The 27,732-nt window shown below is 45.1% G+C and overlaps 1 protein-coding gene across 2 annotated transcripts in view; it reads left to right on the top strand.

The window, feature by feature from the left end:
- Positions 1-27,732, top strand: part of EXOC4 (exocyst complex component 4) — a 379,564-nt gene that overhangs the window by 330,133 nt on the left and 21,699 nt on the right. For both annotated transcript variants that reach the window (XM_035319681.1, XM_035319676.1), the window contains exons 14-17: positions 599-777; positions 19,185-19,326; positions 22,620-22,798; positions 24,664-24,823. In XM_035319681.1, the coding sequence (XP_035175572.1) occupies positions 599-777; positions 19,185-19,326; positions 22,620-22,798; positions 24,664-24,823 (660 nt within the window). The remainder of the gene's footprint in view (positions 1-598; positions 778-19,184; positions 19,327-22,619; positions 22,799-24,663; positions 24,824-27,732) is intronic.

Here is a 27,732-nt window from a genome sequence, read left to right as displayed (position 1 = left end):
ACACACCTTGAAAAGAGATTTTTCATTTTTATGGGGGTAAGCACGTTTGTCTTGGTCATCATTTCTCAGCAGGTGCTACCTATAAGCAAAATAGCACACAGGCTAATGTTCAAAATCATTCATTTGTCTGTTTGTTGAGATAAGCCCTCAAGTTTCATGTGAGATTTCTTTTGATGTATGCATGAACGAAATTGCTTCAGAGGTTGAAAGAGGTGGTTTACAAGGAAAGATTAAAAGTACTGCATATTTGTACGTACCCCAGAGAGACACGGAAAGCAGCTGCATGCCTGGGAAGGGTGTAAGTGGTGGGGGAAAGGGCTGTGGGGATTGACTGGAATCAGGTTTGTAACTATAGGAATGAAATGAAATGCCGAGACTGTAAATGCAGGGGGAATGATAGAAAAAAATCCCTGAGACAGTCGTGTCATGAACTGCAGCATATTTTATTCACTTTGATGAGACTTTCAAAACTCCACAAGACAACCGTCTTGAGATCCTGCCCTGGAGCAGTTCTGCTCTGGGTGGTTTGACCTTCTCCACCTCCCCCTTGCTGGCCCTGTGCTCTATTTCTGAGGCTGGCTTCGTTTTTGTATTTCAGGGCTGCTTTTGGCAAAGAGTCAGAAGTTCTCATCGGCAACCTGGGAGATAAGCTCATCCCCCAGCAGGAGATCCTGCGGGACGTCAGCGACCTGAAGGCCTTGGCCAACATGCACGAGAGCCTGGAGTGGTTAGCAGGTCGCACCAAGGCAGCCTTCTCCAGCCTCTCAGCCACCCAGAGTAAGTAGCTCCCATAGGACGACCATTGTAGAGATGGAAACCAGTATAATTATGCAATTTGCGCAGGCGTGGGCTTTTCTTCTTGATTTCAAAGGGTTTATGCCAAAGGAGAGCTGAAAGCAAAGCAGCTCCATCTCTTTCTTCCTAGTGAACACCGTGGTGTGACATCTGCTCGGGCTGTGGTGGGGAGCACGGTGCGATGGTGCCAAGGGCATCACTTCCAGCATAAACTCTGTTGGGTCCTTCAACGCTCAAGCTTTTCAGCAGTCCCTGCTAATGACACTCCACAGGAGTAGGTATCCGTGCTGAGACAGGTTTCGCTTTCTTTAAAGTGTTGCTCGATCACTGAATATTTAAAAATATAGGTATTATAAATTCAGTAGAGAAACCAAGCAGCTCTTAATGAGGAATGCCCTAACGTGCGTGTCACTGCGGGGCACTGATGCTCAGCCTGCAGAGGCAGCCCTTGGTGAACCAAGGTGCAAGGAGGGCAGAGAAGGGAGAGCCTGGAGACACCACTCCTGCTCCTGGCTGTCAGGGATCACCCACACTACCTTTGTGAGATCATTTCACTTCTCTGCGCTCCATCTTTCGCTCTTCTCCCCTGAGAACAGTGATTTTTTCTGTCTGGAAAGTGCTAGAGACGTGATTAGTGTTGCTTCTCCTTTTATCACCATCATTGGTGTTGTCTGCCCAGGGTCACGTTCAGAAGAGGGCTGTGGCTGTGCCCCAGAAGTAGAGCTTGGCACAAACAGCCCACAGCTCCTCTGCTGCCTGACTGAAGCCTTTCCACTAAAACATACTAAGCTGTTTTAATCACACAAAATGCTTTTTAAGAATAATAACGCCGCTTGCAACATGACAGGGCTGCTGTTTGCACGTCGCCGGCTGCCTCGATGCGGTGAATGTCAACAGGTCAGAACATGTGGCGTACCAAAGGTGGTGTCTTTGACCTCCTGGCTGCCTCTGTCACGTTGCATAGCAGCAGCAAGGCAATCCACGGCATGCAGCTAAGTGTGATTATTGCTCTTCTCCGTTGTTTAAAATCAGTGGCTCATCAGCCCTCCAGCAGTGCACTCTCCCAGCTGTGCTCCGATTGCTTAAAACAGATTTAGATAAGAGGAAGATAGCGATACCATACCAATACCACGTCCTTTTATTCTTACCACTTTCAGGAAGTTTGGCTTACGTGATAAGCAACAGGTGCTGTAAAGAGTTAGTGCACATGTAAACGTGTTACAGTATTACATAAAGATGCCCACACAGCTTAGCAGGGCAGCAGGACACGTGGAGACGTGGTGAGGATACCTGGCATTTCGGCAGTTGGTAGGGGGAAGGTCTGCACAGAGCAGCAGGACCGGGAGCAACCACATCTTCTGAGCTTCTGGGCGAATTTTGCATTGAAAAATCACTTCTGCCCTATTTTCTGGGGAAGTGCTGGGGAAAATTTGCTGGTGCTAAATAGGAAAAGTCTTAGTGTTACATCTCATTTAAAATTGTTGCCCCTTGGCAGCACAGCTTCTCTACAATAGTACTGGGCTTTATTTGACCGTCTAGGAGAGCATCATCATCTGGGTGAGTGAGGGTCAGTCCTTCCTTTGGCTTATATCTGCTCTAGAGCAGGACCTCTGAACTCTGCTCCAATTGTCCCTGATCCGTTGGTTGGGCTCCAGCAGGATAATTAAGATTATGCAATCAGCAAACAATTAAAGATGTAAAATACCATGGGTCGCTTGAATATTTCTATAACCCATACTGTGAGTTCTGGAGGATACCTGAGCGACAAGAAGAACTGCTGGGCTCTCACAATGTGTACTTCACAATATTAAAATTTTAAAAAAGAAAATAAAAGAAAAAAAGAAAACAAAAACACAGTGGAAAATGCTATTAAAATTCAATAGGCAAATACTTATTCCCAGAACTTTAGTAACCAGAGGAGTTTTGGGGGCTGAGGAGTTAGGCTCTAACAGTCAAAGTTGTTAGAAATAAAAACATCATTCATAATTTCAGTTCTAGTTGAAACTCAATTTTTTTAAAAAAATCAATGTTTTCCAAACACAAAAGGGCATGAGCATGACTTTCAAGCTTCTGAGAGGACGTTACATGCAGCAGTGAATAAAAATAAAAGTATAAAGTGTAATACTTTGCTTGTCAGCATCCTCCTGACAATAAAAATTCATCTTCCTTTGTAATAACTTCATACCAATGCGCTAAAATGTCTGTACACAAATGCCAGGAATATCTGAAACAAGAAGAAGAAGGAGCCGCGTTAGAAAATGATAGAGGCTGTTGACCTCCTGGTTATAAATGAAACCTGGTGGAGTATTTCTCGTAAATGAAACGTCAATAGAGCTGACTGCAGTCTGTATGGGAGAAGTAAAAAGTGATGCTGTGGGGCAGAGGTGGTGGTGGAAGTCAGATGTATTTACAAACCCAGCCAGCTCCAGTGATATACAGGGGAGTGCGATTCTTCGGGGGAAGCATATAAAGAATAAAGAACAGAGGAAAAATGAGATGGGATTTTTCTTTCTGTCCCACCTGGACTGAGCAGGAGGAGGAAAAAGGAAAACTAGAAAACTAGGTATTGTTTCCAAGATTCATACAATGTTAATGCCGTAACGCTCGGCTGTCATACGAGTTACTCTGTTCTTTTCTGGGTTGGTTTGATCATCTGAATTTCTGAGAATCTGATTGCTGCAAGCCACAGCATGTTAATGAGAACGAGGGGAAAGGGAGGGAGATAAAATGACCAAAAGTAAAGCTAAATGAAAGAGTTTTCTGCCACTCACTGAAGCTCAACACATTCAGACTCGGGTTGCCATAAGTGGAGCCGGCTTCATCATTTCAGCATCAGTAACTTGACTTTAAGACATGCCCACGTGAAACCCAGGTATTCCAGTCCAATGCAACTGGAATCCGTGGTTCGTTATGCCCAAATTGACAGGCCGTTAGTCACCTGCAAAGTCTTTTCTGTCCCAGCCATTTGAGATTGAATCTCAGCCCCACTCAGGGCATCATCAAAGCCCTCAGTGAGTGACCGGGACCAGGATTTTTGGTGCATTGCCAGAAAAAAAAAAAAAAACATAATCCCCAACAAGTCCATAACACAGTAGTAGTGGCGCCATTTTCCTTCCTTGTAGAAAGTTGTTAGCTTTCCCAGCAAAGCTTCCTTGGCAAATTACGGACATAGCTGCAAGTCTTCAGAAACCACTAGGCAGAGCTGGTCGGGTGTGGAAACATTTGGGGAAATCCTAAAAAGGGTGCTATACATCTGTGGCTTTTTGGTTAGGCTGTCAAAAGGCCCCTCACTACAGATAAAAATTCAATAACCTTTCGCTGTGGATGTGCCACAATTATCACTCATTTAAAAACAGTCTTGCTAATAGAGTGTTTTATCATGCTGGGCAGTCTCTGCGTTATTCATTATTTAGTGTTTGCTAAGCTGATGGCTCTTCCATTGCTCTTCCCTTATCTGCACTGTTTCAGAATTGGATTTTATATTTTCTGAACCAGTCAGATATGACAAAGTCATTTTCTTTTTCTCTTGTCTTTTGAGGGAATACAAACTTCTTTTTTAACAATAACAATTTAAGGATTAAAGTTGCTGGAAGTGGATGAATTTAACTGAGGAAGTCACGTCAATTTTGAGTAGGTTTTATGTGAAAATGGAAGTCGGGTTTCCTCCCCACTTCCTCTCCTGCTTCTCTGCCTTGTCCTGGGCAGACAAAACAAAGCCTCAGCCTTTCCTCTTTGTGGAACTACAGCCGTCTGAAGCCCTGTGAATATTTTACAAAGAGCGAATTATTATGCATGATGAAGAAGTTGGGCCAATCTTTACATTTTTAAGATGGTTGCCTGCTGTGAGCAGGTGGGAAGATGAAAGATGAGCCATTAGCCAGCAGAGCTGCAGCTATCCTTTTACATTCAGCTGGCTCTTGGCATCTTGTGACTTCAGATGGCTGTAGTCAGCAGTTACCAACCAGCTGCCTTAAACATTGGGTTTAAGATGACTTTCTTCCTGAGCTCACATGAAACAAGATCGTCTTTCTCTTCCAGATGACTTACTGGAAGCGAAGTTTTTGCACGTGTACAATGTGTCTGCGTATGATTATAGATAAGTAGATACTCTTGCATCCACCCAAAGTTTGGTCAGTATATCGCGTTCAGTTTCTGTGTGTGCTTTCTGTTTCTGATCCTTAATGAATAATATTTTTTATGCAATTCTAGTACCTTAACAGCTTTAGCTAGAAGAAAAGGATTCTAGCAGGAGCCTCAAGAAAAACATCTCCTCTCCCGTCGTGTCCTTATCTACAAATTAAGTCTCTTTAGAAATAGATCCTGCAACTCTGTTCATTCAAAGTAGGGAGGTCCAGCAAAGAGCACCACAACAGGAAAAGCTGGGTCAGGAATGTGTTGAAATAAAGGCAGAAATTGGAAAAAAAAAAAAAAAAAAAAAAAGTATTGAGTGTTCTTATTCTGTGATGTTTGTTGCTTTTTGTAGCATTCCAGGTCCTGGATTTATGCAATTAAGTGAGAATCTTGCCGTACTTGAAGACCACATACATACATGCACATTTATCCTTTTTCTTAGCAAAAAGCTTCAAAAGCATGAGGGGCTCAACACATACTGTTCTTAACACCAAATCTAAACCAATGATTACTTGGATTGGTGTCAAAGCTCTTGGTTTTCAATACCAGCTCCTCTTTGTCTCCTGTTGCCCTTCAGAAGTTGGCACAGAAGCAAAGATTCCTTAAAAAGCCAAGATTCAAAATCTGCACAACCCTGGCTTCAAATAGACTTCGGGCTGACCATTTGTCTAGGCAGAAACTAGAAAGTGAACCCTAAATAAATCGAGGACAAACGTGAGTACAAATTCGGAATTAACTCCTGCAGTCCATCTGTGGGGCAAGCACCCCAGGGGGATGCACGGGTGACCTCTGAGAGCTGGCTCCATCGCTGGGACATCCTAACCCTGCTGCTGTCTGCAGAGCTGAGCCACAGCAAAGCCAACAGGGTGAAGCCGTTTCTTTGCAGACATAAATTGCAATCGTTCGCCGGCAGAGCCAGGTCTCCACTGCGGCGATTTGCATTATACACGGAGCTAATTACTCTGGTTGGTTAAGCCAGCTGCACACGGGTTTAATGAGAGATGAGGAAACGCCACACTCCTTTTTCAGGGTTTGCACAGACAGTCGGAAGGACGTGGCTTTGCAGTTCTCCCCCCATTTTACACAAGCTGTATTTGGGGGCATGCAGATTCACAGCTCCGGGCAGGATGCTGCCTCCCACCTCCCACCCAGCCCCTCTGCCATCCGTCGCACCCCGTGACAGCCAAAGCAGTGCTTAAGTGATGTCAATACGTCAAAGTGATGCACATGCCAATATGCAGATTGGTAGATAAATGTCTCCTGTTCCTCCCGAGGAAATCCTTTCCCATTGGATTTTTTTTTTTACATCAACCTAATTGAAACTGTGCCTTACAATGTACAGAAAGGTCGCGTGGAGTTTGCTCCTGCTCTATTCAGTTTTCCTGCAATTCGCACTGCCACACTGAACTGCCGTCCCCTGCTTTCCAAACTCAAGGCTTCAGTCTCCTGTGGGTTTATGAGCCCGCCAGATTTGACTGCAGAACTGTTTAGAAGTAAAATCACAACAAGGACATCAATAATAAATTTTAGGAATCGTTGGCTTGCCATGGCTCTTGCCTGGCAGCTGGGTCTGGTTAGGAAGCTGTCAGGACATAGTTTGCTCTGTCACTTGGGTTTTAGGGTGTTACAAAATGAGGAGATTTGTGTAGGGGCATTGCAGAGTTGACAAGGACAGAATTTGGCCCTTCTGAAGTGCCTACAAAGGCATTCAGCCTCTTCACTACCATATCACAGATGCTTCCAAAGCAGGTTGCTTTTCACCCATTTAGGGGTGCTTTCACCCCAAAATCAAAGGGCAGCATGTGGAAGGTGCTGTCACCACTTCTGTGGATGAGCAGGGCAGCACTTCGCCCCCCAGACTTGCAGCAGTCCTGGTGAGCCACAGCTTCATTTAAAAGCAGGGGGAAGAAAAATGGGTTGTGCAACAGCTTTTTACCAAATACCGCAGATTTCTGTCGCTCTCTGGCTCTTGTTAATGATAATACTGAGCATTTGCATTGCATTTTCCAGCCATAGATCTCAAAATACTTTGAAAAGGTTAGTGAAGGACATTACAGGATCAAGACTATCCTGGAGCACTTTACACCCGTGAGGTCAGCCTCCCCTTTGCCTGGCTCAGCGTGCCTCCTCGTACTGAAATAGGCTTTGATAGCTAACAGAAAGCATCCCGCAACACTTGAGAAAGTGATGTCTTTTAAAATTGATGGCAGAGCCCCTTTATACCACTCTGCCAGAGGAAAGGAGCTATAATTTACACTTTAAGGCCCCTTTCTGCTGACAGAGTGGTGTAAAGGGGTCTCAGCACAAATGAAAATCAGGGCCGACGCGGTGGTAAAATTGATGCCTTTCATTTCATAGTCAGGCCACACTGCGGTGGTGAACTCAGACGGGTCTTTGTGTTTAACCCTGGTGTTTCTAATGAACTGAATTCAGCTCTTAAATGTGCCTATATTTCTCTCCCGTTGGAGCTTATTTTTTTCTGTCATTGAGCTTGTAACACATCTTGCTGTATTGATTGCTTATGGAGAACTTTTTTTTTTTTTTTGTAGAGATCTATTAATAGAGAACCTTATTTAAAAGCCAGATTAAAGGTGATCAACACGTGCCTGACCTCACATGGGAGATGTGAATGCTGTTGCATTATTATTTTAACAAAACTGCATTTCTTTCTAAAGCAGAAAACGCTGCAAATTTCTTCCAAATGTAAAAACATCTGCCATTAACTTGAAAAGACGAAGTCTTGCGTGCGTGTATGATTTGATGAATTCCAGTTGCTTCAATATAACTTAGTCTAAATGACAGCTTTCCAATTTAGCTTCTTAAGCAGTCACATTCTCCAACACTTTTTTTTTTTTCTCTTCCACTACCTGAGCAGTTAGTGCTGTTCTGAAAATGCTAAAAATGGGACCAAATCCCCTCCTCACTTGCTGTGAGCTGTCATAAAACAGTCATCTGTGGGGTCTTTTCCTATTTCGTAGCTGTGGACACATTGTCTTAAGGGAGCTGCCGTTGTCCTGGGGCGATCTCTTCCCATCTCTGCCCTTCAACCTGTTTGATCAGGTTAACTCATTTTGTGTCTAGGATTTATTTTACATTGCAAGTTCATTCTCTCCATATCATGAGCTGGCCACCTGTTACACAAATGTGGCTTATCCTGAAACAAGTTCAAGATGTTAAGTCCCTCTTCTGGGTAGTGTTAATATTGTCTGGGAACAGCTGGTTCAGATTGGTGTAGGATGTTTTCATTTGGATCTAGGAAGTTCAGGGGAGAAACAGAAGAAGCTGATAGGAGAAGGTTTTCTTGGCCATCTCAACTACATCACCGTGGCTCAGATCCACACATCTCCTTCTTGTCAATCCCATGGCTCATCCTGGTCCTGTGGTCACATCTCTTGGATATTGCAGAGATGACCAACAGTATCTCCCTACTACAACAAATCCCACTGTTGTACATGGTGTGTTTGGGGCTGGTGTTTAGAAATGAGACACTGTCCTTCAGCCCTGGGTTTCCCCAGGTGGGACTCCCCTTGAGCAAGGACTGGAGAACTTGGCCTTCTTCATGCGCAATAGAATGTAAATCTGTCAATTCTACACCAAACCATCTATGATCACCACATTAATCACCATTTTTAGCTTTAGTAGGAGCTACAAATTTACTTAAACTTATGGGAAGTTGCTACATTCAGCTCAGATACTCCTAGCTAATATTTGAACCTTAGGTTCAGCAGATACGGCAAGATGTCTAGTTACCCTATACTGAATGGTAAGAACCTAATGGAGGAACCAGTGTCAGAGAGCAGAGGCCTTTAAGAATACATTCAAAGTGGAAATTTGATGTATCTGGCAATATCCTGAAATACAACGTATATGAGCCTCTTGTTATTGACCCCAAGAGCCATCAGCACTGCTAAAAGATATGTTTTCTTTCAAAGAGCCTCAGGATTCAATGGATTGACTTAAAGTAGCAAAATTGGATTTTTTTCCCCTCCATGTGCCAATTCAGCAAAGTTGTCTCGGATCCAAACGCAAAGTTGTGCCTGTTGGTTTCTTACCACCACCTGAAGCAGAAAAAGAACTGAGCAGAGCCATTCAGGCAGGGGACAAGGGTCCAGCTGGTACCATCTTAGCTGAGTTGGCTTCCAGAGGACCAAAACCACTTGTTTGGGAACAGCAAAGTGGTTAAGTCTAACTTCCCAAACCAGCCTGGAACCAGTAACCTCATGAAGGCACAGTAGTTGTTTTGGTAAGGCCTGAGGATTAAGAGATGGTTTTGGTTCGTTTTATAATTTTAGTAGTAAAATTTCATAGCTGAAATATAGGTCTGCTTTGCTGGATAGAAGGGATATAAAACCACGCAGCCATCAGCCAACTGAGACCTCTTGTTTTCTTGTCCAAGTGATCTCCCAGTGCCTTTCACTGCCCTTGTTCCCTTGAATGTCTGCAGTGAAGCTGTTCTTATGGATTAGTGGTTACTCCTTTCCCCAGCCTCGACGCTTTACATCAAATATTTAATGGTTAGAAAATGAGACGTTGTTTTTCTGACCTGGATGCTCAGCATTTATGGTTCTTTATCTCAGACAATAGGCACACCACCGGGATGCAGTCCCAGTATTGATCTTGGGGCCTTGGGGTCAGCACTTAGCTTACCGTCATGATTACACTAATTACTCTTGTTCCTGCTTTCTTTCCTCCCACCCACCAGCCTTAAACGCAGGGGATTGTCATGTAAATAAGTGACCTAATTAGCAGTGCTTTCAAAGCCATTTTAAAATGAGGATCCCTCATGAGTAATACCAGGAAATCAAGGTTTTTGTGGAAATAACTCCAAAGAGCCTGCTGTCCACACCAGTTGGGTCATGCATTAGGATGTGTTTATCTCTTCTGAAGAGAATGACTCACTGGTGGCAAAGATTAATGGCAGTAAACCCACCTGCTTCTCCCCGGTGTGTTAGGGGTGGCAGCTTCCTCTAGGGTGGAAGGGGCAAAATCCTTTCCAAAACCAGGTGACTAGTGTGGTCAGCCATTGACATCACCGGTGAGTCAGTCACTTTGTACGACACATGGGCTAGAGGATTGTTCTCATCTAATCTGCATCCGTATTCACGTGGGACTCGGAGAAAATGACTCTCCAATAACCAGGAACAGAGGAGAAGTCGGGCTGTGAGGCTGCTGCAGCTGACACAAGATGTAACCAATGTTCCTGCTGATGTGATGTCCTCTTCGTGCCCATCGTCTTTCCTGTGAGGTCTGTCCTTAGGTTTGGAAGCCCGTCATGGATCATGGATATTCAGATTCCCACCTTCCTCCATGGTCTCCTGGAAGATGTACATTCACTCCCTTCTGTCTTCCAGCACAGAGCTCCTTGCTACTTCTCTTCTTACTTTGCAAATAAATTTATTTGCAAAAAAAAAGCCCCCAAAACACCCCCATCTGCAATTGCCAATGCTTAAAAATAAATAAATAAATAAATAAATCCTTAAGGTATCCGCCTAACTGTATTTATTTGCCTGACACTTGCCTTACCTTGTCCCCACTTCTTGCAAAGAAGAGTAGTTTTGCCATCAGAACATCAGCACTTCTGTTTCTTACTCTTACAGTGGGTCCAAAAGACCAGGAGGTTTAAGGTCCTTTCAACACATCCCTCTCAACACATCTTCTACCCACAGAAATTCCGCAATGATGCTAAATCAGTTTTCAGGGCATTTATTGGCAAGATCCAGCACAGTATCATGGAGGAAAATGAGGAAAAGGTTAGGTTGCTGCTTGTATTTGCTTTTGGTCATCTCAGATGGACTTCTGCATCACCGCCTCTCCTGGCCAAGCTGACCAGTCCCCTAACAAAACGTCTTGATCCCTCAGTTTTTGTGCCAAGGCATAATTATGCTGCTTTACACACATCCTAACACCAATCACTGATTTTTCTTTTCTAGCTCAGAGGAAGCCTTATGTGCAGGTTGACAACTCTTTGTCCTTTTTTTTTTTTTTTTTTAATATTAACCCAAGTGGCCAACACCTGTCTGTCTCCTTATTCTTTCAGCTGTCAACAAAATTAAATATTTAAGTTTAGGACACATCCTAACAGCAGCATGGGGAGGATCGTACATGAAGGCAGCACATAAAAGCCTGCCGGTCCTCTCTGCTTTGCTTCACATCTTCGTGCAGATATTTTTTCTGCAGGTTTCATAAACGCCCAGCGTTCCTGCCCGATGCCTGCCAGTGAGTTAACAGCCGAGCCGACATGCTCCGTGTCAGATACCATTGAAATGTCGTTAATTTGATGATATGTACATTATGTGTGTTCCGAATGCCGGGAAGCATTCGTTATTAACAGTTGAGCTGAAATCACCTCCACCGGCTCTAAGGACACAGTGCCTCTTGCAAAGCTGCTGGCCTGGAGCTTTTTGTTTTCTTTCCACCTTCATTTTCCTTCATTTTTGCCCCTCAACTCATAAGTTTTTTATGGGCAGTTTTTAAAAGGTCCTCTCTCCCCATCGAAGCCAGTGACAAAGCTCTTGCTGAAGTAGGAAAAGAAATTAATTTGGGAAAAGAAATTAATTTGGGGATGAATTTTTGGCCTCACTGATGGAAGTTGATGTCAGTGGAGCTGTGGTTTTGCCCTGGTTTAATGAAAACGAGGCAAAGCACATGGCTGGTTTTGGCTAGCCAAGGACAGAGAAGGGTGCAAAACTCTGAAGAGGCAAAAAAAAAAAAAAAAAAAAAAAAAAAAAAAAAAAAAACGCTTTCCATAACTCAAAAGCAGATTAATGTGGGTTTTCTCCCTAAGCTTTCTAAATCGAGTTTCTTCTTTGATAAAAGAATCAAGCCCTAAAAATATTTCTATGGGGTAGAGAAGGAAAAAGTTATGTTACAAATTACTGAAAACAAGAAAATTTAACACAGAAGAGTTTTCGTAGTTGAGGAGCACTGGAGCAGCAAACCCTGGCCTGTTCAAAGAGATGGCGATATATTCAGAATCTTGAACTTAGATAGCTCTCCATCTCATAGCTGCACCTGCACAATTTTGCTTCCTTCAGTTAAAAAAAAAAAAATGCTCTTTTTTGACTTTTTAAATGAACCAATCATCTATTTTTTCTTGGTTTTCTTTTTTCCCAAGCCCTTTCCCGACTTGAATGCGGAGTATTTAAAGAAAAGTGTTCAACAACCAACCCAACCTTCCAGCAGGCTCTTGTGCGATGGAGCTAGATGGAGCTAGATTGTCCCACCATGCTTTTTGTCCTGTCCCTCCAGCTTTTTTTAATTTTCCCCTTACAATCCCTTTCTCAAGGCTGCATATTTGCAGAAACTAATGGAAAACAAGCCACTTTTAGAGGAGTTATTGCCTTTTTAAAAGTGGTAATTTCCTTGCGAAATTTATGCCTGCCAGCAGAGGCAGACGAGGAGCTCTGCAGGCAGCTCTAACGAGACAATTCATTAACTAGCGAGTGTACACACGCCATAAAAAACATTAATTCACAAAATGAAAAACTAATAGAGTGTTTAGCCTGTTCTTTATCACTGGTGACAGTCTGTGCTCTCCTCATCATTAGTGTTTACTGAACTGATGGGGACTGCAGCCCAGCCTGCTTATCACCACTCATCGCAAATGAGGTCGCGATGCTTTTTTCCAGCATGGTTACATTGTCCCTCTCTTACACTTCAATTTTTAACATGGAGTGGGCAGAGAGGCCTGGAAGGACGTTCTCAAGAACACCCTTCAGGTTTGTCTTGCTTTTCTCAGGTCTGGCACACGAGCTCTCTTTCCTCCTCCGTTCTCGTCAGAACCCCAAGGAGATTTGGAAAGGGAAATCCCTGCCTTAAGGATCTGCCAATGTGATCCCAATTACCTCTGCTGACAAACCAGATTCATTAGTAGGAATAATAGGACTCTGTAGTGGTCATAGCATGTCACATTAGTATGATTAATGTCAGTGAGAAGCTGTCCCTGAGCTTGCTTGGTCTTTACCTCTGCTTAGCCTTTAAGCGTTGACATAACGTTGCCCCTTCGGCGTCGATGAGCTGTTTTGCCGATGATCCCAGTAAAAGGTGAGCCAGAGCAGTGGTGAGTACTTAGAAAATTCCAGCCTCGTATCTCTTGTTTGAAAGGTCCTCACCTGTTAAAGTTTGTCCTTTCTTGGTATTTGCTTTATTTTAGCAAGAATCCCTGTTCTTCCCTTATCGATCGGTACGGTCGGCTGCATCCCCAGCCCACCTGCACGTGGGAGAGGTTCTCCAGATCTCAGAGCTCTGCTCAGGTCCAGGTTTCTCACTTTATTTCACGAGGAGAGTTGCACCCAGTGCACGGGAGACTAGGTGCATGGCTTAGGTGGGTGCTGGCTGCCCTAATCTCTGCTCGACGGTTCCTACTCCTATCTGTAAGCTGCTCGGCCGTGCTTGGTGACAAGAGTTAACCTTACCCAACGTCATGGAAGAGAAGGTCGGCACGCTGATGTGCAGAGCCAAATCCTTGCCAGGACAGGCTAGGGAATGCATTTTGGTTTGCAGCCTGTGTGAAGAAGACAGTTGACATCAAAAATACATAGGTGCCAGGTTCGTGGAAGTCTTGGGAGATGTCATTGATCATCTTGATTTTCCCCCCTATTTAAAAGCTAGAAAGAAAGCGATCTAGGTAAAAGGGAGCAGTGCAGCAGTAGCTGCAAAAATATTTGAAATAGCCGCATCTAGGAGGCCCAAAGGTTCAGACACACTTCTGAAAAGGAAAGGGAAGGAAGTCAAAACAGCAGCTAGTTTTGGTTCCCAAATTCCTGCAGCTCTGAAATAAATCTCGTGAAACTTGGAAAAAGCCAAATCCAGTTCCAGATTTTGTGGCTCATTCCACTGCTTTTCTGCAGAGCTGCAGCGCTGGGCTCCCTGAACAGAGCCAGTTAAAGGCAGGCAGTGAGTGATCTGTGCCTTAGAGCTTCAAATAATACTCTTGCAGCCAGAAGCTGGTCCAAGTGGCCATATGGGTTGCATATAGTTGTTGTTGTTCATTATTTCTCGAGCACCACAGGTGTGCAGAGCGCTTTGCAACAGGATAAAAAGAGAAGGCCCCTGCTCCTCGGAGAGCTTAGACTCTAAATTAGACCGAGGCGGCATCTCAAGAGCAATAAGAGATCAAAGTGGGAGGAAAGATGAGTAACCACAAAAAGAAAAGCGGCTTGAGAGCAGGGTCCTGGTAGTTTTTCCCACAGAGAGCAAATCATTTGAGTTGATTTGCTTTGTCTGGCTCTCTGTAGTTATTTAGGATTTTTCATCTCCAGCAAGTCCTGATGTATCTCCCAGCTCCTGTCTCCGTAGAGCTGTGCCGAGGCGATGCCCCAGTGCTGCTTTCCACCCCTCGTGTCGGGGCTGTAGGCATCTCAGTGATGTTCCTGATGCCCCTCAAAGCCCTTCCTCATCAGCACCACCATGGTGCTTTCTGGTACCCAACTCTGACCCATGTCAGCAAAGCATGGCTTAATAGGAAGAGAGGTGATTTTTTGATAGTGACTACTAGAAAAATGTTAGTTTCTTCCTGTCCTTTGGCTTCAGAAGACAGAAGTCTCCTGGAATATGCCTGCCTTCAGAAATCACGCTGAAATAAGTCCTTGATATTACATCTTGTGTGCATGCTGTACTGCCATACTCGTATCTCCTTAAAAAATGTCTATATAATACGTTTATATATATAATATACAGATCTAATTCCTCCCAACTTTATCTAGTGCTTTCTTTTAAATACACAGAAAATCTCTTAGAGTAACCAGTTTGTCTCCCAGTGACAGTGTCACCTCGTGCTGAAAGCTGTAAGGACAAGAGACACGGAGAGCTTGGAGTCAGCTTGCAAGGTAGCGATGGACGTTCCCCAGGTTTCATCCGCTGAGACCTAAGCATGGAGAGAGCAAGCCCAGATCCCCAGAAAAGTCTCCAGCAGAGATGGGAGTTAACCCCAAGTCTCCAAAGGCATAGTTCAGCACTTGATCCATAACGATTTCCTTTTGCATCCGTTTATTAATGATTATTTGGGGGTTTCCTCTTGCAGGGAGGAAGGGAGCAAGAATTAAAATTTAAAAAGGTGTGAGCTGCTCCCTAATGTTACCTGTGGGGCACAGCAAAGCTTTCAGACTGCGTCTCTTTTCCAAATGAGATTTTTTTCTCCCAACAGAGCTGTAAAATTTCTCCGTGAGCCTTTTCCCCTTTCCCCGTTAAGCAAACACGTACAGTGCTGTATGTAAAGCGTGAGCGTGTTGCAGGTTTTTTTCCCAGGTTCGGGCTGCACCAGAGCTGAAGCAGAGCCTGTAACCTCAGATTGATTTTTCTCCTTGCACTATTAAATCATTCAAATCTGTTAGCAGTCGCTCTGCTCAAGCAGGGAGCGGGCAGGATGTGCTATTGTAGACCTTGATTGGTTACAGAGGTTTGTTTATGGGCGACGCGGCAGGTTTTGTTTAATATTCCAGAGGTCTGGGAATTTACATCCATCGATTTACAAGGCACAATCTGTCAAAAGGCACCGGCATCGCATTGAATTGCAAAATGATTGAAATCATGGGTGACAACTAGTGTGTTAAGTTTATTTTTCTCAGGTTTGCCGAAATGAAATGTTCCTTCTCCTTGGAGTGAGATATCTTGGCCGTGCTTACAGCAAGCAAAAGAAGTCCCAGACAAAACCGCAATTATTATCCAACAGCACAGGAAGCCAACGTAAGACAACTGAAATTCATCTGTTTAGGCTGCAAAATGATAAGGGGCTGTGGAGCCAGATGTTGGCTGCTGCTTACCCAACCGTTGGGTATTCTCTTGGCTAGGACAGCTCATGATTGACTTGGTCTAAATGGGCCAAGGTGCTTACAAAAGAGAAGGGGAAGAAGAAATGGATGGCTGTGAATTTTGTTTTGTTTTATTATAGTACTGCTTCTCTAGAGTTTCAGCTGGAGATACCTCCCTTGACTCTTTTGAGCAGAGAGCCCAGAGGCATTCTGGTGGGTTGGAGGTCCGTCAGTGCAGGGTCACCCTTCGATCATGTCTGCCCATAGATCTCGCCACCTCCAAAACCAGTTCCAAATTACATTTTTATTCAGTACCCCATCATATTTACGCTCTGATTATCTTATGCTGCTACAACTCCTTCTGTGGGTTTTGTGTCTTCCGAGCGAGACTTAAAGAAATGGGATTTTCTCCTTGGCTAGCGCAGCAGTGGGACGATCCTTCTGGGATGTGCAAAGAAGGAGAAAGGACAAGTGGTGGGCTCGGAAAATCTTTTAATCTCAAAAAGCAAAGGAACACTTCAATGCTCTCATATTGCGAGGGAGAAATGGAGACGCATGCCCCAAGCCAGCACTCGATCCTTCTCCTTCAGCGGGGGCACTGAAAAACCATAAAAACAAAGCCAGAAGTGCTCTGGCTTTAAACAAGGCACAGATCATCCCCGTCTCCCTCCTCCTCTTAACTCCGCTGACAAATATAATTACAGCTTCGCTTAAATTGCTGTAAATGAATTCTGGAGAGCAGAAAAAATGTGTGTCTATCTCTCCCGTGCAGAAATTAGCTGACTCCTGCATTTCGGTTGATGGGTCCATCCATCTCCATCGCTGGCAGGGAGGCACTGCGGGAACAACCCGAGGCTGCAGCGGCGTTCCTGCGGCGTAACAGCAAGTGTGGCTCCAGGAGCAAGACCACTAGAAACCTGTCAAAATTGAGGGGTTTTGGACTGAAAATAGATTCTTTCCCCACCAGAATATAGGGAAGGTTTCCTGCTTTCTGCTTTGACCAGATAAGCACACTTAGACCTGATTCTGCTTGATCCCAAAGTCCCGCCACCCCTGGGGAAACCAATGTCACTGGGGGGGGGGCTTGAAAGGTGGGTCGCAGCTGGACAAACAGCTCTTCCAAAGCGCCTCCCCCGAGTCATCTCCCAGCGCCGTTATCTGGAAATAGAAGCTGTGTAAATAAGCCGTTCAACCCACTGATAATTTGATTTTGTTTTGTTTTCTCACCGAGCAGAACGATGCTTGGAGAAGTGTCAGAGTGTGCCGGGGTCGGGGGTGGAATCCTTGCGGTGAACAGATTATTTCTCTTTAACACTCCGGGCCAGTTAATTATTTTCAGCGGTATTTGCCAACCTCTGAATTTCTTTACCCATTGCTGTTCTTTGTTAGAACATTGCTATGATTGGAGAAGTTGCCGAAGGAGGCAGCTTCCCGGAGCTGTGTTGTACGCCGCTTTGTCCGGGCAGGGTTTTCCCTGTTGTAATTCACAGTAAAATTAGATGCACAATTAGGCACTTTGCTGTGTGCAATCTTCTCCTTTTTGCTTTGTCACACTCCTTTAATTGTGCCGGTCTGTCTAATATGTTCACCTCTATTTCAACCTGCTTCACACAAAAGAGATTGGGACTTTTTTACCTCTTTGTTTTTGCTTTTCAGGCTAGATCTGAAGGGGTGTTTAATTTTTAGGAGTGAATCCAAAGCTCCGCGTAGGTTCCCCTTTCATAGCAGGTCTTTGGCTATACAAACAGAGCCAAGTGACATTTATTTAATCAGTCTCCATCACAATGAAAGTTTGTTGTCAACAGTTCCTCGGTGATGTACAAATCCCTCCTGCGCAGAGTTGCGTTGGTGTCTGGCTAAGTGTTTGTCATGTACCAAACAGCAGTGCAAGGAGAGGGAAAACAAGAAATTCCTTACTGCCAGCAAGTACCTCCGTTATTCGGGTCGATCACAGAACAAATGTGAGCTGGAAATGTAAAGCAATAATAAAAAAAAAAGGCAGATACCAGAGCAAAAGAGTATTTCCAAGGGAGATGGGAAAGCTCTAGTCCCGTTGTGGCAGTAGTGAGAGCTCAAATACAGCACACAGCTGTGGTCATGGGTGCTCAAGAAAATATCATCGAGCCTGGAAGGGGTGTAGAGAATTGCTCTTGGGTGAAGAGGGGATGGCAAGCCTTTCTCAGAGGCAGAAGGTAAAGCAGGTTGCTTTTCCCAGCTCTCCAGGAGTTTATCATGATAGTGCAGCAGAAGCTAAATGCCGGCGATGGCGAACTCCACAAGGCAAAGAGTAATGCTGGCATACAAAGAACCAAATATATGACATCAGTGACTACGTTTAGGCTGGAATTTAGTTCCTAACCTCCAACTTCACTGCCAGAGGTTTTCCAGAAGCCACCAAGGGAAGCAAGGAGGGTAGAGACTTGAATGGTTTTCATATGGCACATGAGTTTCTACTCAAGGCCATGGGACACAGCGCTTATGGGACCAGACGTGGTGACCCAGGACATCCCTTGCCATCACACTGTTTAATTCAGCTGGAAGATGTCTGTGCAGGTCTGCTTAATTTCAAACATTGCTAGTCACCCCATGCAAGAAGTCATTTCTAAAGGGCTGCTTGAACTGATATTTGAGATATTCTTCCTGTAATTAGGGCAGAACTTCTGATAACTGCATGTTAAAGAGGTCTCAGCGGGAGGGATATGGATGTATCTGCAGAAGTTAGACCTGGTTAGGTCATTATTAGGGGATGGTATTTGTAGGACAGCAGTCCCATGACTATTGCCATGGCCAAGCTGCTGTTCTCCAAGTTTGCTGCCCACGAAGCAGAAATACCATTTGTCTCCTGGCTCACAGTGGGGTGGCAAGAAGTAAATGATGATGGCCCCACTTTCCAGGACTTTTTGCAAATGTGCTGAATAAAGAGGGGTTTTTTTCCAGTTGTCTGGTGTGCATGAAGAGCACCTTTCCTCAGGTGTCAGCCTTGGAGACAGGTCCATGAGCAACTTGTATCTGTTGCCTGCTGTTTACTCTACTGCATTAAGAGCTGTGTTGTATTCACAAGAACAAAGAAGGCTCCCAGCTGCCTGTGGAGGGATGGGTCAAGCAAAGGTTTACTTGAAATTCTCCTGGGGAAGTCTGAGGTGACCAAAAAGGACCATCTGTGCTGTCGGTGCCGTGCTTTGGCTCCAGAGCAGCTCTTTCCTCACTCCACGCAAAGTAAGATAAATGTTCCTGGATTTTGCAAGTGCAGAAATACTCATCGCAGAGCAATATCTTCCAAGCAAATGTATTCTGGTGGTTGATTAAACCCCTCAGATTCATTTTGGAGTTTAATCAATTGCAGAAGCAGTTTGTTGCTTCTCACACTCCTGAATTACAGACTTCATTGCTCAGCCAAAGGTGGACGAGTGCGTGCGGGCTCAGAATGGAAGCAGTCGAGATGCTGTAGCTGCTAAAGCCAAGAGGTATTGATGAAATATGTCACAAATTAATCCTGTCTTCTCTCGCTAGCCATGTCTCCTGGCCAGGACAGCCACGCCAGTATGGAGCACCTCCCTGCCTCTGAACAGATCCTGCAAACCCTGAGCGAGCTGGCCAGGTCTTTCCAAGAGATGGCTGACCGCTGCCTGCTGGTTCTGCATTTGGAAGTCAGGTAAAAGCCCTGAATTTGGGGACTGGGAGGCTACAGGTTAGGATTGAGCCCAGGAAACACATTAGGGCACTTGAGACAGGTATACTTGCCTGCTGTAGCATTGAAGAGATCAAAGGCTTGCCCAGAAATGCCAGGTCCCATCACCGTGGGTGGCCAAATGAGGGACAGAGGCAGGACACCAAAACTGGAATTTCATAGGGGGGTTTCATCTTACGTCAAAAACTAGGAAAAATGGGTTTTCAGAGTCTTTGTCCTTAGATAATTGCACAATGCTTTTAAAGTCTAACAGGTGTCTGCATATTTATCAGCCGTTGAGCTTTGGCTTGCAGATAGGAGCTTTTCTTGCTCCTTTTTCAAACAGTAACAGAAACTGGGGAAGAGGAGGTAAGCACCAGCTGGATTTTCTAAAGGGCTGGATAGTTTTATGATGTCTCTGACTACACATGCAAAGATCAAAAGCAGCAAATCCCTTTCTTCAGGCTGCCAGCTGTCCACTCTGGGGCTGGGAAGACATTTGTCCCTTGTGCGTCGTGTTGGCCAGGTGTGTTTTCATTGCTTCCCTCTCTCTGAAGCATCAAATATAAGCAGGTGTCAGAGACAGGCAGTGAGACTTGATGGGCCGTTGGTTTGTTCTGCTTTGACATATCCTGAGCCATATTTGTGTCCTCGTGTACTCTGGCAGAGCTCTCGTGAAGGAGCTTTAAAAAAATACGCATTAGTTATTGTCAGCAGCCCTTCACCCTGCTGTCCATCACCTGCTGGCCACTTGGTTGCAAGCATCCCGAATGAGCTGGGGCTTGGAGGATTTGGGGAAAAGTTTGTTAAAGTATGGAAATGGAGCATCTTTCCAGCTACGGTGTGGTACAAGGTGATGCCACAGCTCACCTGGGCTCATGGAATGGGTTTCTGGCCACGGTCCTCCGTGGAGTTCCCTCACACATGGGTTAAGCCAGATAAGTGCAAATGGAAGTCGGGACAGTTTTTGCTGGGATGTTGGAGTTGACCATTGCCAACCTTCTCCAGTGCTTCTAGCAGCATCCCAAGCTGGTTGCTGTAAATACACCGGAGCATGTAAATCTGTGCAACAGATGGCAAGGAGTAAGGAGAGATGCTGCAACCAGGAGGATCCCCGGCAGGGCAGGAGCTCCCCTGCATTCATCACACCACGTTTGCAACCCCCTGCAGCAACAGAGCAAAATCCCGGTCCCTCTGTTGGCTGCTCGGAGCAGATTTCTCTGCATTCCCGTGCCAGATCCCCAGATCCGTGCCACTTGCGAGGTGCACAGCACAGCGTGTGTTCATCCACAGGAGCCCTGCGCTTTTAAAAAGGCGCTCAGCACGTTTGTGAAGAGCCTGGGAATTTATCCAGCCTCTTGCTGGTGCAGGTGCAGTCTAAGAAAACGCAAGCAAACAGCCAAGGGGATCTGAGACTCCACACTTATCCCCTTGTCTTTTTCCTCCCGTAGGACCCCTGTTCGTTCCCAGCTTTGCAGATGCTGGTTGGCACCTGGGGTTGGCTTCTGCCCCTCCACTGCCAGCTGGGCATACCTTGAGGACAGTGGTCACTAAGAACCTGCTCCTTAATTTCTTATCTGTTTCCTTGAATTAAACCTACTGGCATGTTCAGATCATTAACCATTTGTTTTGTTGCAAATAACTGTGGGATTTTCGATTATTTAATCTATTAAAGTGTTCTCCTATAAAAACCAAAGCTCTATGGCATTGCACGGTTGCAGGCACTACTGGGTGGAGTTGTTTTTACTCTTGGGCTTGTCCTAAACTGAACTCGCATGTGATGGCCACCTCAAGGACATTTTCCAGGAGGATGGGGACATGAAAGCCAGAACATACCACCACAGCTGTTTGAGCCAGGCTGGTATCAATTTTATGTCTCGGTGTGCTGATCCAGATAGAAGAGATGATGTCAGGGCACATTGCTTACAGACCAGCTTGGCAGGCAAATAAGAGTGAAAAAAATTTCAGTAATGTTAAAAGTTAGGGAATAGGCACAGTCTTGGCCTGCTAATTATCAGTTAATGTTCCCTGGCTCGCTTTTTTTTTCAGTTTTAACTGCTCTTAGGGCTTACAGAGCATGCAAGGAGTTGTCATTTAGGCATCAATATTAAAGTGCTGCTGAACCAGCACATGTGAAGTTGGAGAACCTGGTGAAAAGGCACTTGGCATTTTACTGTGATGGTGTAGGTCAGATCTGTTAATAAAGGGTCCTTTGTATTCACCTCTCTCAAGATAGGACGATGACAAGTCAAGAGGAGGATGCACTTAATGCAGACATAGCCACTCGTTTCTTAGAACTACTATTTTTTTATCTGCTTGAACTTTGGAAGGAAAATTGAAAGATAACACTTTGCCTAAGGTGTGTTTAATACAGTGTCATGATCAAGCAACGTGCTTGTTTTTTGTTGTTCTTTTTTTTTTTTTTAAGTTTCATTAGTCCCAAAATAACAGATTTATTTTCAAGAGAGCCTAACTACTCTCAGTAGCCCCTCTGTATCCCTGCAACCTCCGACTTACAAAGTTTTTGCACATCGTAATCAGCGATGCTTTCAGAAGACCCAATGGCAAAGCCACGTCAAGGTCGGCACAAACGTGCTGGTGTTTGGAGGGAGAAAAAAGGAACAACTGCCCTTCTTGGCAGCCTTAACCCCCCCGGAAAGTGTTGTGGAAATACTGCTTATCAGATATTGCTTGGGGACTGGCTAGTGCATGAAAAAAAAATGAGTTAATTATTTTTAAAATGGAAACTTTCAATGCCTTCATGGACTGGTGATGAGATGGATTAAAAAACAAGAACAAAAACAAAAACAAAAAACACTTTTTGTTTAACCTTGATCAAAGCAAGGGAAAAAGGGCACGGGAAGGTTCGTGCGTCTTCCAAGCCCCCTGGAGCTGCATGTTGATTCAGGAGAGGCTTTGCAAGTTGGCATCCAGACCGTGGGGGATGTTTTGCTCACATGGGATCGTCCCCTGCAGTTATCCTCCTCATCAGTCCCAGCTGAGGAACCAAAACTAAGAGGTGGAGACGTTCTCTGCTCCATCCAAATCACGATGCCTCTTGAGGTGTGTACCCATCAATGGGATATCATTGCCTTGTCTGGGACCTTCACAAGCTTCACATGACTTGAGCATGACTTGTTCAGTTGACACTGCTGGCATTTCTCTCCATGAAAATAAGCATTCTGTGTTGGTGGTTTTCCTACCTAGAACCATTTTTGAGTAACCCCCACTGATACCGGGCTTGTTGCATTGTAACGTTTCTCTCTTCTGTCTCACAGAGTTCATTGCTTCCATTACCTGATCCCGCTGGCTAAACAAGGGAACTATGCCATCGTCGCCAACGTGGAGAGTATGGACTACGACCCCCTGGTTGTCCGGCTCAACAAGGATATCAGTGCTATCGAGGAAGCCATGAGCGCCAGCCTCCAGCAGCACAAGTTCCAGTACATTTTCGAAGGTCAGACATTTGCCAACGAGCTTGTAAGAGTTTGGTTCATATGAAAAGATGTTTCATTATCACCGCAAAGCCCTGAAGTATTCTTTTTGGGGGTAAGGCACGTGTGGTATTGTTGCCGTCTGTGAGAAAAACCTCAAGAATTTTCTCAGACAGGGTCTTCTGTGAAGCTATTTTATTCGTGACTGCAATAGCAGGCATCCTGCAAGCCCAGCAAAAGCAGATCATAACCCTATATTCCCTATTACCTGACACCTGATTCCTCGTTGGCTGAGCACTACAGGTTCACAAACTACTCCATGCTTATTACTATACCATACGTGTACATTTTTTTTTGACCCTTATTTTCTCCTTTTCCTTTTTTTTTTTCCTTCTCTCATGACTTGAGGGCCAGTGATTTTTTGTTTTTTTTACTGATTTCGCACTGCTCGTCCTGTTTTTCTTAGCTATCCTGCTTATCATGGGACAGTGGGACCTTCCCCTTGCCTGCTTAACATACTCCCCACTGCTATGCCCCTGTCATGCCTGCACAATCGCTTCTGAATATGCAAGCTTAGTGGAATTTTCCACCGCAAAAACCCATTCTCCTGCAAAAACACGACTTTGTCTTTCACACATCTACAGCAAATTGGTAAGTGCAAACATGCAAACATGGGACAGTCAAATCTTGTTGCCCCCATACCATTTCTGAGTGGATATGAGCAGCGGGCCCGTGCTGAGCAGGAAAGCAGTAAGGTGATGTACGTGCAGGACAGTTTGTGCTTGAGAAGCCGTAGGGTACGTGCATATATTACAAGCACAGTGCTATTATGGCACAGTTCCTACCCAAAGTGTAGCTATTCCATTACTAAAATTAAATTTCGAGAACATTAGCTCTTCGGATGTCTCATCTGTCGTGATTACCTTGGAGAATATAAATCACGTCTTGGTTCATCTCCCCTGTATTTATTTGTGGCGCTGACGCACGGTTGTCTTGGCGGGGTGCGTGTCCTTTTACATGGTGGCTGACAGAGTCAGGAGAGAGGGGGCACTGGAGATGCACCCGTTGCACAGAACCGTGTGTCAGCAGGGATCAAGGCTTTGCAAGCCTGGTCAGCCTTCTTCTGACCACAACTGGTCCTAAAGGAGGCTCTCAGTATCTCTGAACGTCCCCCACAAACCTGTGTAGCTCCCGCTGGTGCATTTTTTAATCTTCTTATCAATGTCTGCTCTTGTACTGACCTCTGTACTGAGTAAATTGGGATGGGTTTTTTGGGGGGTTTGTAGTGGATACATCATTCTGGGGCTGGCTGTGACTCTTAGCGGCCAAGCTCCGTCCTTTAGCATCAGAGGGGAGATGGAGACATCAATCAGACTCAAGAAACTGTTCAGGACTGATCAGAGAGAGGCTGCACATCGAGTGCATTGAAATGCAGCTCACTTCTGCTCTTGCGGAGAGTTTACCGTGAAGAAATACCACTCCTTGGTAATAGATTAAAATATTAATATTTTGTAGGAGCAATAGCGGTCCATTGATCTGCTAGAGAGAGGGACTGAAAGGGACATTTCGCAAAGCCTGATGATAAATCTGGCAGCATCCTGTAAATATCAGTGCCTATGATAATGCAGCTTTGAGTTTTCTTACTGTTTTTATGTGCTGTGTTGGGTTTTTTTTAATATATTTTTGCTGTGAAAGGAAACCTTGAGGAAAGTTCTACTAAAATTCACAGGGAAGATGAAGGCAGTTTCCAGATACAGTCTGGTGGATCTCCTGTTCCAGTTCACATGCACCCCTTAACAGTGCTCATTCATGGTTTTTACGATGAATTACTGTTCCTAAATGTCTTCATCCTGTGATTTCATTGTTTATTTCCCCTTTCCCCTTGCAGGTTTGGGCCACCTCATCTCCTGCATTCTTATCAACGGCGCCCACTATTTTAAGCGCATCAGTGAATCTGGCATCAAGAAAATGTGCAGGAACATCTTCATCCTGCAGCAAAACCTGACCAACATCACCATGTCCCGTGAGGCTGACCTGGACTTTGCAAGGTGAGCTGGGAGCCCCATTTCATCTTTGTTGGTATTTTAATGCCCACATGCAGGGAGGCAGCCCCTCCCAAAGGTTTCACCACTCACTGCGTGTACAACTGGGTAAATACAATGAAGTTACAGGCGCAGAAGTGTTAATTGTAATACTCACTTTTCCCCTCGTTGGCTGGGAGGTTGAATTTGGTTGCATTCAGAGCAACGTGGGAGCTCAGCATCAGCTCACAGTGGAGGTCCCACCAAAGTGTCTGTGTTTGGGGCTTCCCATTGGTGCTGCTCCCTTAAGACCTAAACCCAGGCAAGGAAAAGTTTCTAGGTACAAGTCCTGCGTGGGATTTAAGGTGGTTGAATCCAGGTTCTTGATTCATGCCCAGGTGAGTAATATTTTGGTTTGTCGAAGGCTTAACATTTTAGCCACTCGCAGTGGTGTGTGTGAACCTCAGGGGTGCCGGCTGCTGTCTGCCTTCAGTTCTGTTGCTCTCAAAATGGTAGCAATACTAAAACAAAACCAAAACTGGACATGACAGCTCCCCTGCAAGTTTCTCATCTTGTCTTGCTGCTTTATTCACTGAAGGAGGGTCTCTTGAGGAATAACTACATGGGTAAAAGCAAAAACTAAACCATCGGCAGAGCTGTGTTGGCCAAGCCTCTGTGGCAGCAGCTGGTTCAGCAACAGGCAGCTGAGCCCAAGAAATAGCCAAAGGAGGAGGCTGGAACTTGCCATTTAAGGCATGTGGATCAAATGACAAAAGTTTTGCACGAGGCTCAGCTGTGACCCACCACAAACACTGGAAATTGTTGGTGTCACCGTTTGGCCATCGCTCGGAGACTGAATACAAGAGTGGCATGACTCCCTCGGATGGGGGAGAGTAGGTATGGCTGAGTGCCTCATTTACTTGTGCTCTCATATGGGGAATGATCTCATTATTGAATTAGTCTTTTCATAATAACATTGACATGGGGAAGTTATGAATGCTGAGGCCTGGGGGAGAGATGGAGAGTGAGAGCGCTAGATCCATTACCAGCTCTCCAAGGAATAAAGTTCCCAAATTCAATCTTTCCTTTTTTAAACGATTTTTTTTTCTCCCCGATCCTTTGAAACGTTAAATAAATTAGCCCAGTTTTCTTGGCAGGCAGAACAGGGCTTGAGCACGTGCTGACAACAACTGGCACCCGGATAATGAGCTGCTGACCGAGCGCTGCTGGAGGCTGGCGTGGTGCGGCCGGCCCTTCTCCGGAGGGTCTTTGCCATACGGGCTGAACAACCACGGAGAGAACAGAGCTGTGAGTTGTAGAGCTGCATAATTTGATGCGGAGTTTGAAGGGAAGGGCGAGGAGGGAATGTGTTTCCCCCCTCCTGATCTTGCGTGATGGATGATGTGCCATACCGGCAGTTTTCACGATAGCGAGCGCACGCGTGCCAGCCCATGTGGGCTACAGGGCAAAGAGATTTTCTCCTGGGCGATTTGGGCTGCTGGGGGCCATCACGGAGAGCTGTGGAGCTCACACGAGATACCTGAGCTCTCTGCACAGCTGTATCAGCTGCTTTGAGGTACCTGCGATGCAGATTTCTTCCCATAATACAAATTCACCTTTTTTTTTTTTCAGCTTTCATGACTGCTTTGCTTCCCTCTTTCTTTCGGGGCAGGTTTCTGTGATCTGCAGAATATGTTTTATCCTTTTGTTCTTCAGATGACTCCTGAATGCTCATTATCCAGATTCCCCTTTTACAAAAACAAGGTGTTTCACACATCCGAACCCTGCCCTGCTCACCTGAATTTACATTTACCCGAGCAAGTTCTCCTGTTACCCCAGGGACTCCAGTTACCGAGGTCTGTTCAAACTATAAAATAAACATAACTGTTCACACCTAGAAAGCATAAAATAGTATCGATGTAGGATAAAAGTGGTTTGTACTTCTATTGTATCTCTCATACAGAAATCTGTAAATGCTTTGCGGGGTAGCTGACTGTCAGTTTTGCCTTTTTAAAGATGAGGAATGCTCACCTGCTCTTCCTTCTCCCTACATGTCCTGTTAACTGGACTAAATTCCTTCCCTGCCTCAACTTCGCAGAGAACTGGGTGATTATTATGGAATGGGAGAGCAGATCTAACCCAGCCGGTGACTCTCTGCACCATCTCTGGCCTTTGGAGGCAGTTCCCCTTATCCAAAATAATTCATCTTTAAGGAACTTCATCAGAAGTCCTGGGCTCCTCTGAACAGGGAAAGATGTAATAGGTTTCGTGTCTTGTTTTTTTCTCACACACAGAAAAATTGTTTTTCTAGGGTTTCTGCAGAGGTCTTTGCCCTCCTGGCTTGATCTAAGCCTCAGCTGAAGCAGACCGGCTCGTGGTTCCCCTGGGAGGCTGCTCAGCACCCCTGTCCTTTTCTGCAAGTGAACACATTTAAATCGCTCGAGTTTATGGCAGAAATGAGACCATTTCAGAAAGAGCCACAAGGCTTTCAAGATTTCCCTGGGCGTTGTGCTTTTGATTTTGGGTTTGTTGGTGTGTTTTTTTCCACTTTCGGTATGTTCTTCAAGGCTTTCTATGGGCCCCAAAGAGCACTGGGCATCCTCTTTCTTCTCTGTCTTAGCTGGTGACTTCTCAGGCAGGAGAAACCTCAATCAGGGAAGGTGGAAGGGAAAGATCTTCCTCCTCTGTAGCCAAAATCACGTAGAGGATTCACGGCAAATCCTAAACCGTGCAACACTTACTGGCTCTGGTGAGACTCTTGCTGTTTAAACCACATTCTTCAAAAGATTTGTAACCTGCAGGTGACAACAGGCTCTGGCAAGATGTGTGGCGTTGGGAGCAATACCATGGCAGGGGGGAAATGTTTCAAATGAATTTTGCTTTAAGATTCTCAGTTTAAGGTGGAGCTGGGCAGGGAAACGCAGCAGAACATCACA

The sequence above is a fragment of the Oxyura jamaicensis genome, chromosome 1 (genome assembly GCF_011077185.1).
Source record: "Oxyura jamaicensis isolate SHBP4307 breed ruddy duck chromosome 1, BPBGC_Ojam_1.0, whole genome shotgun sequence".
NCBI classification, from domain to species: domain Eukaryota; kingdom Metazoa; phylum Chordata; class Aves; order Anseriformes; family Anatidae; genus Oxyura; species Oxyura jamaicensis.
Note: the sequence above shows the minus strand (reverse complement) of the source record. Positions and strands in the feature narration are given on the sequence as shown.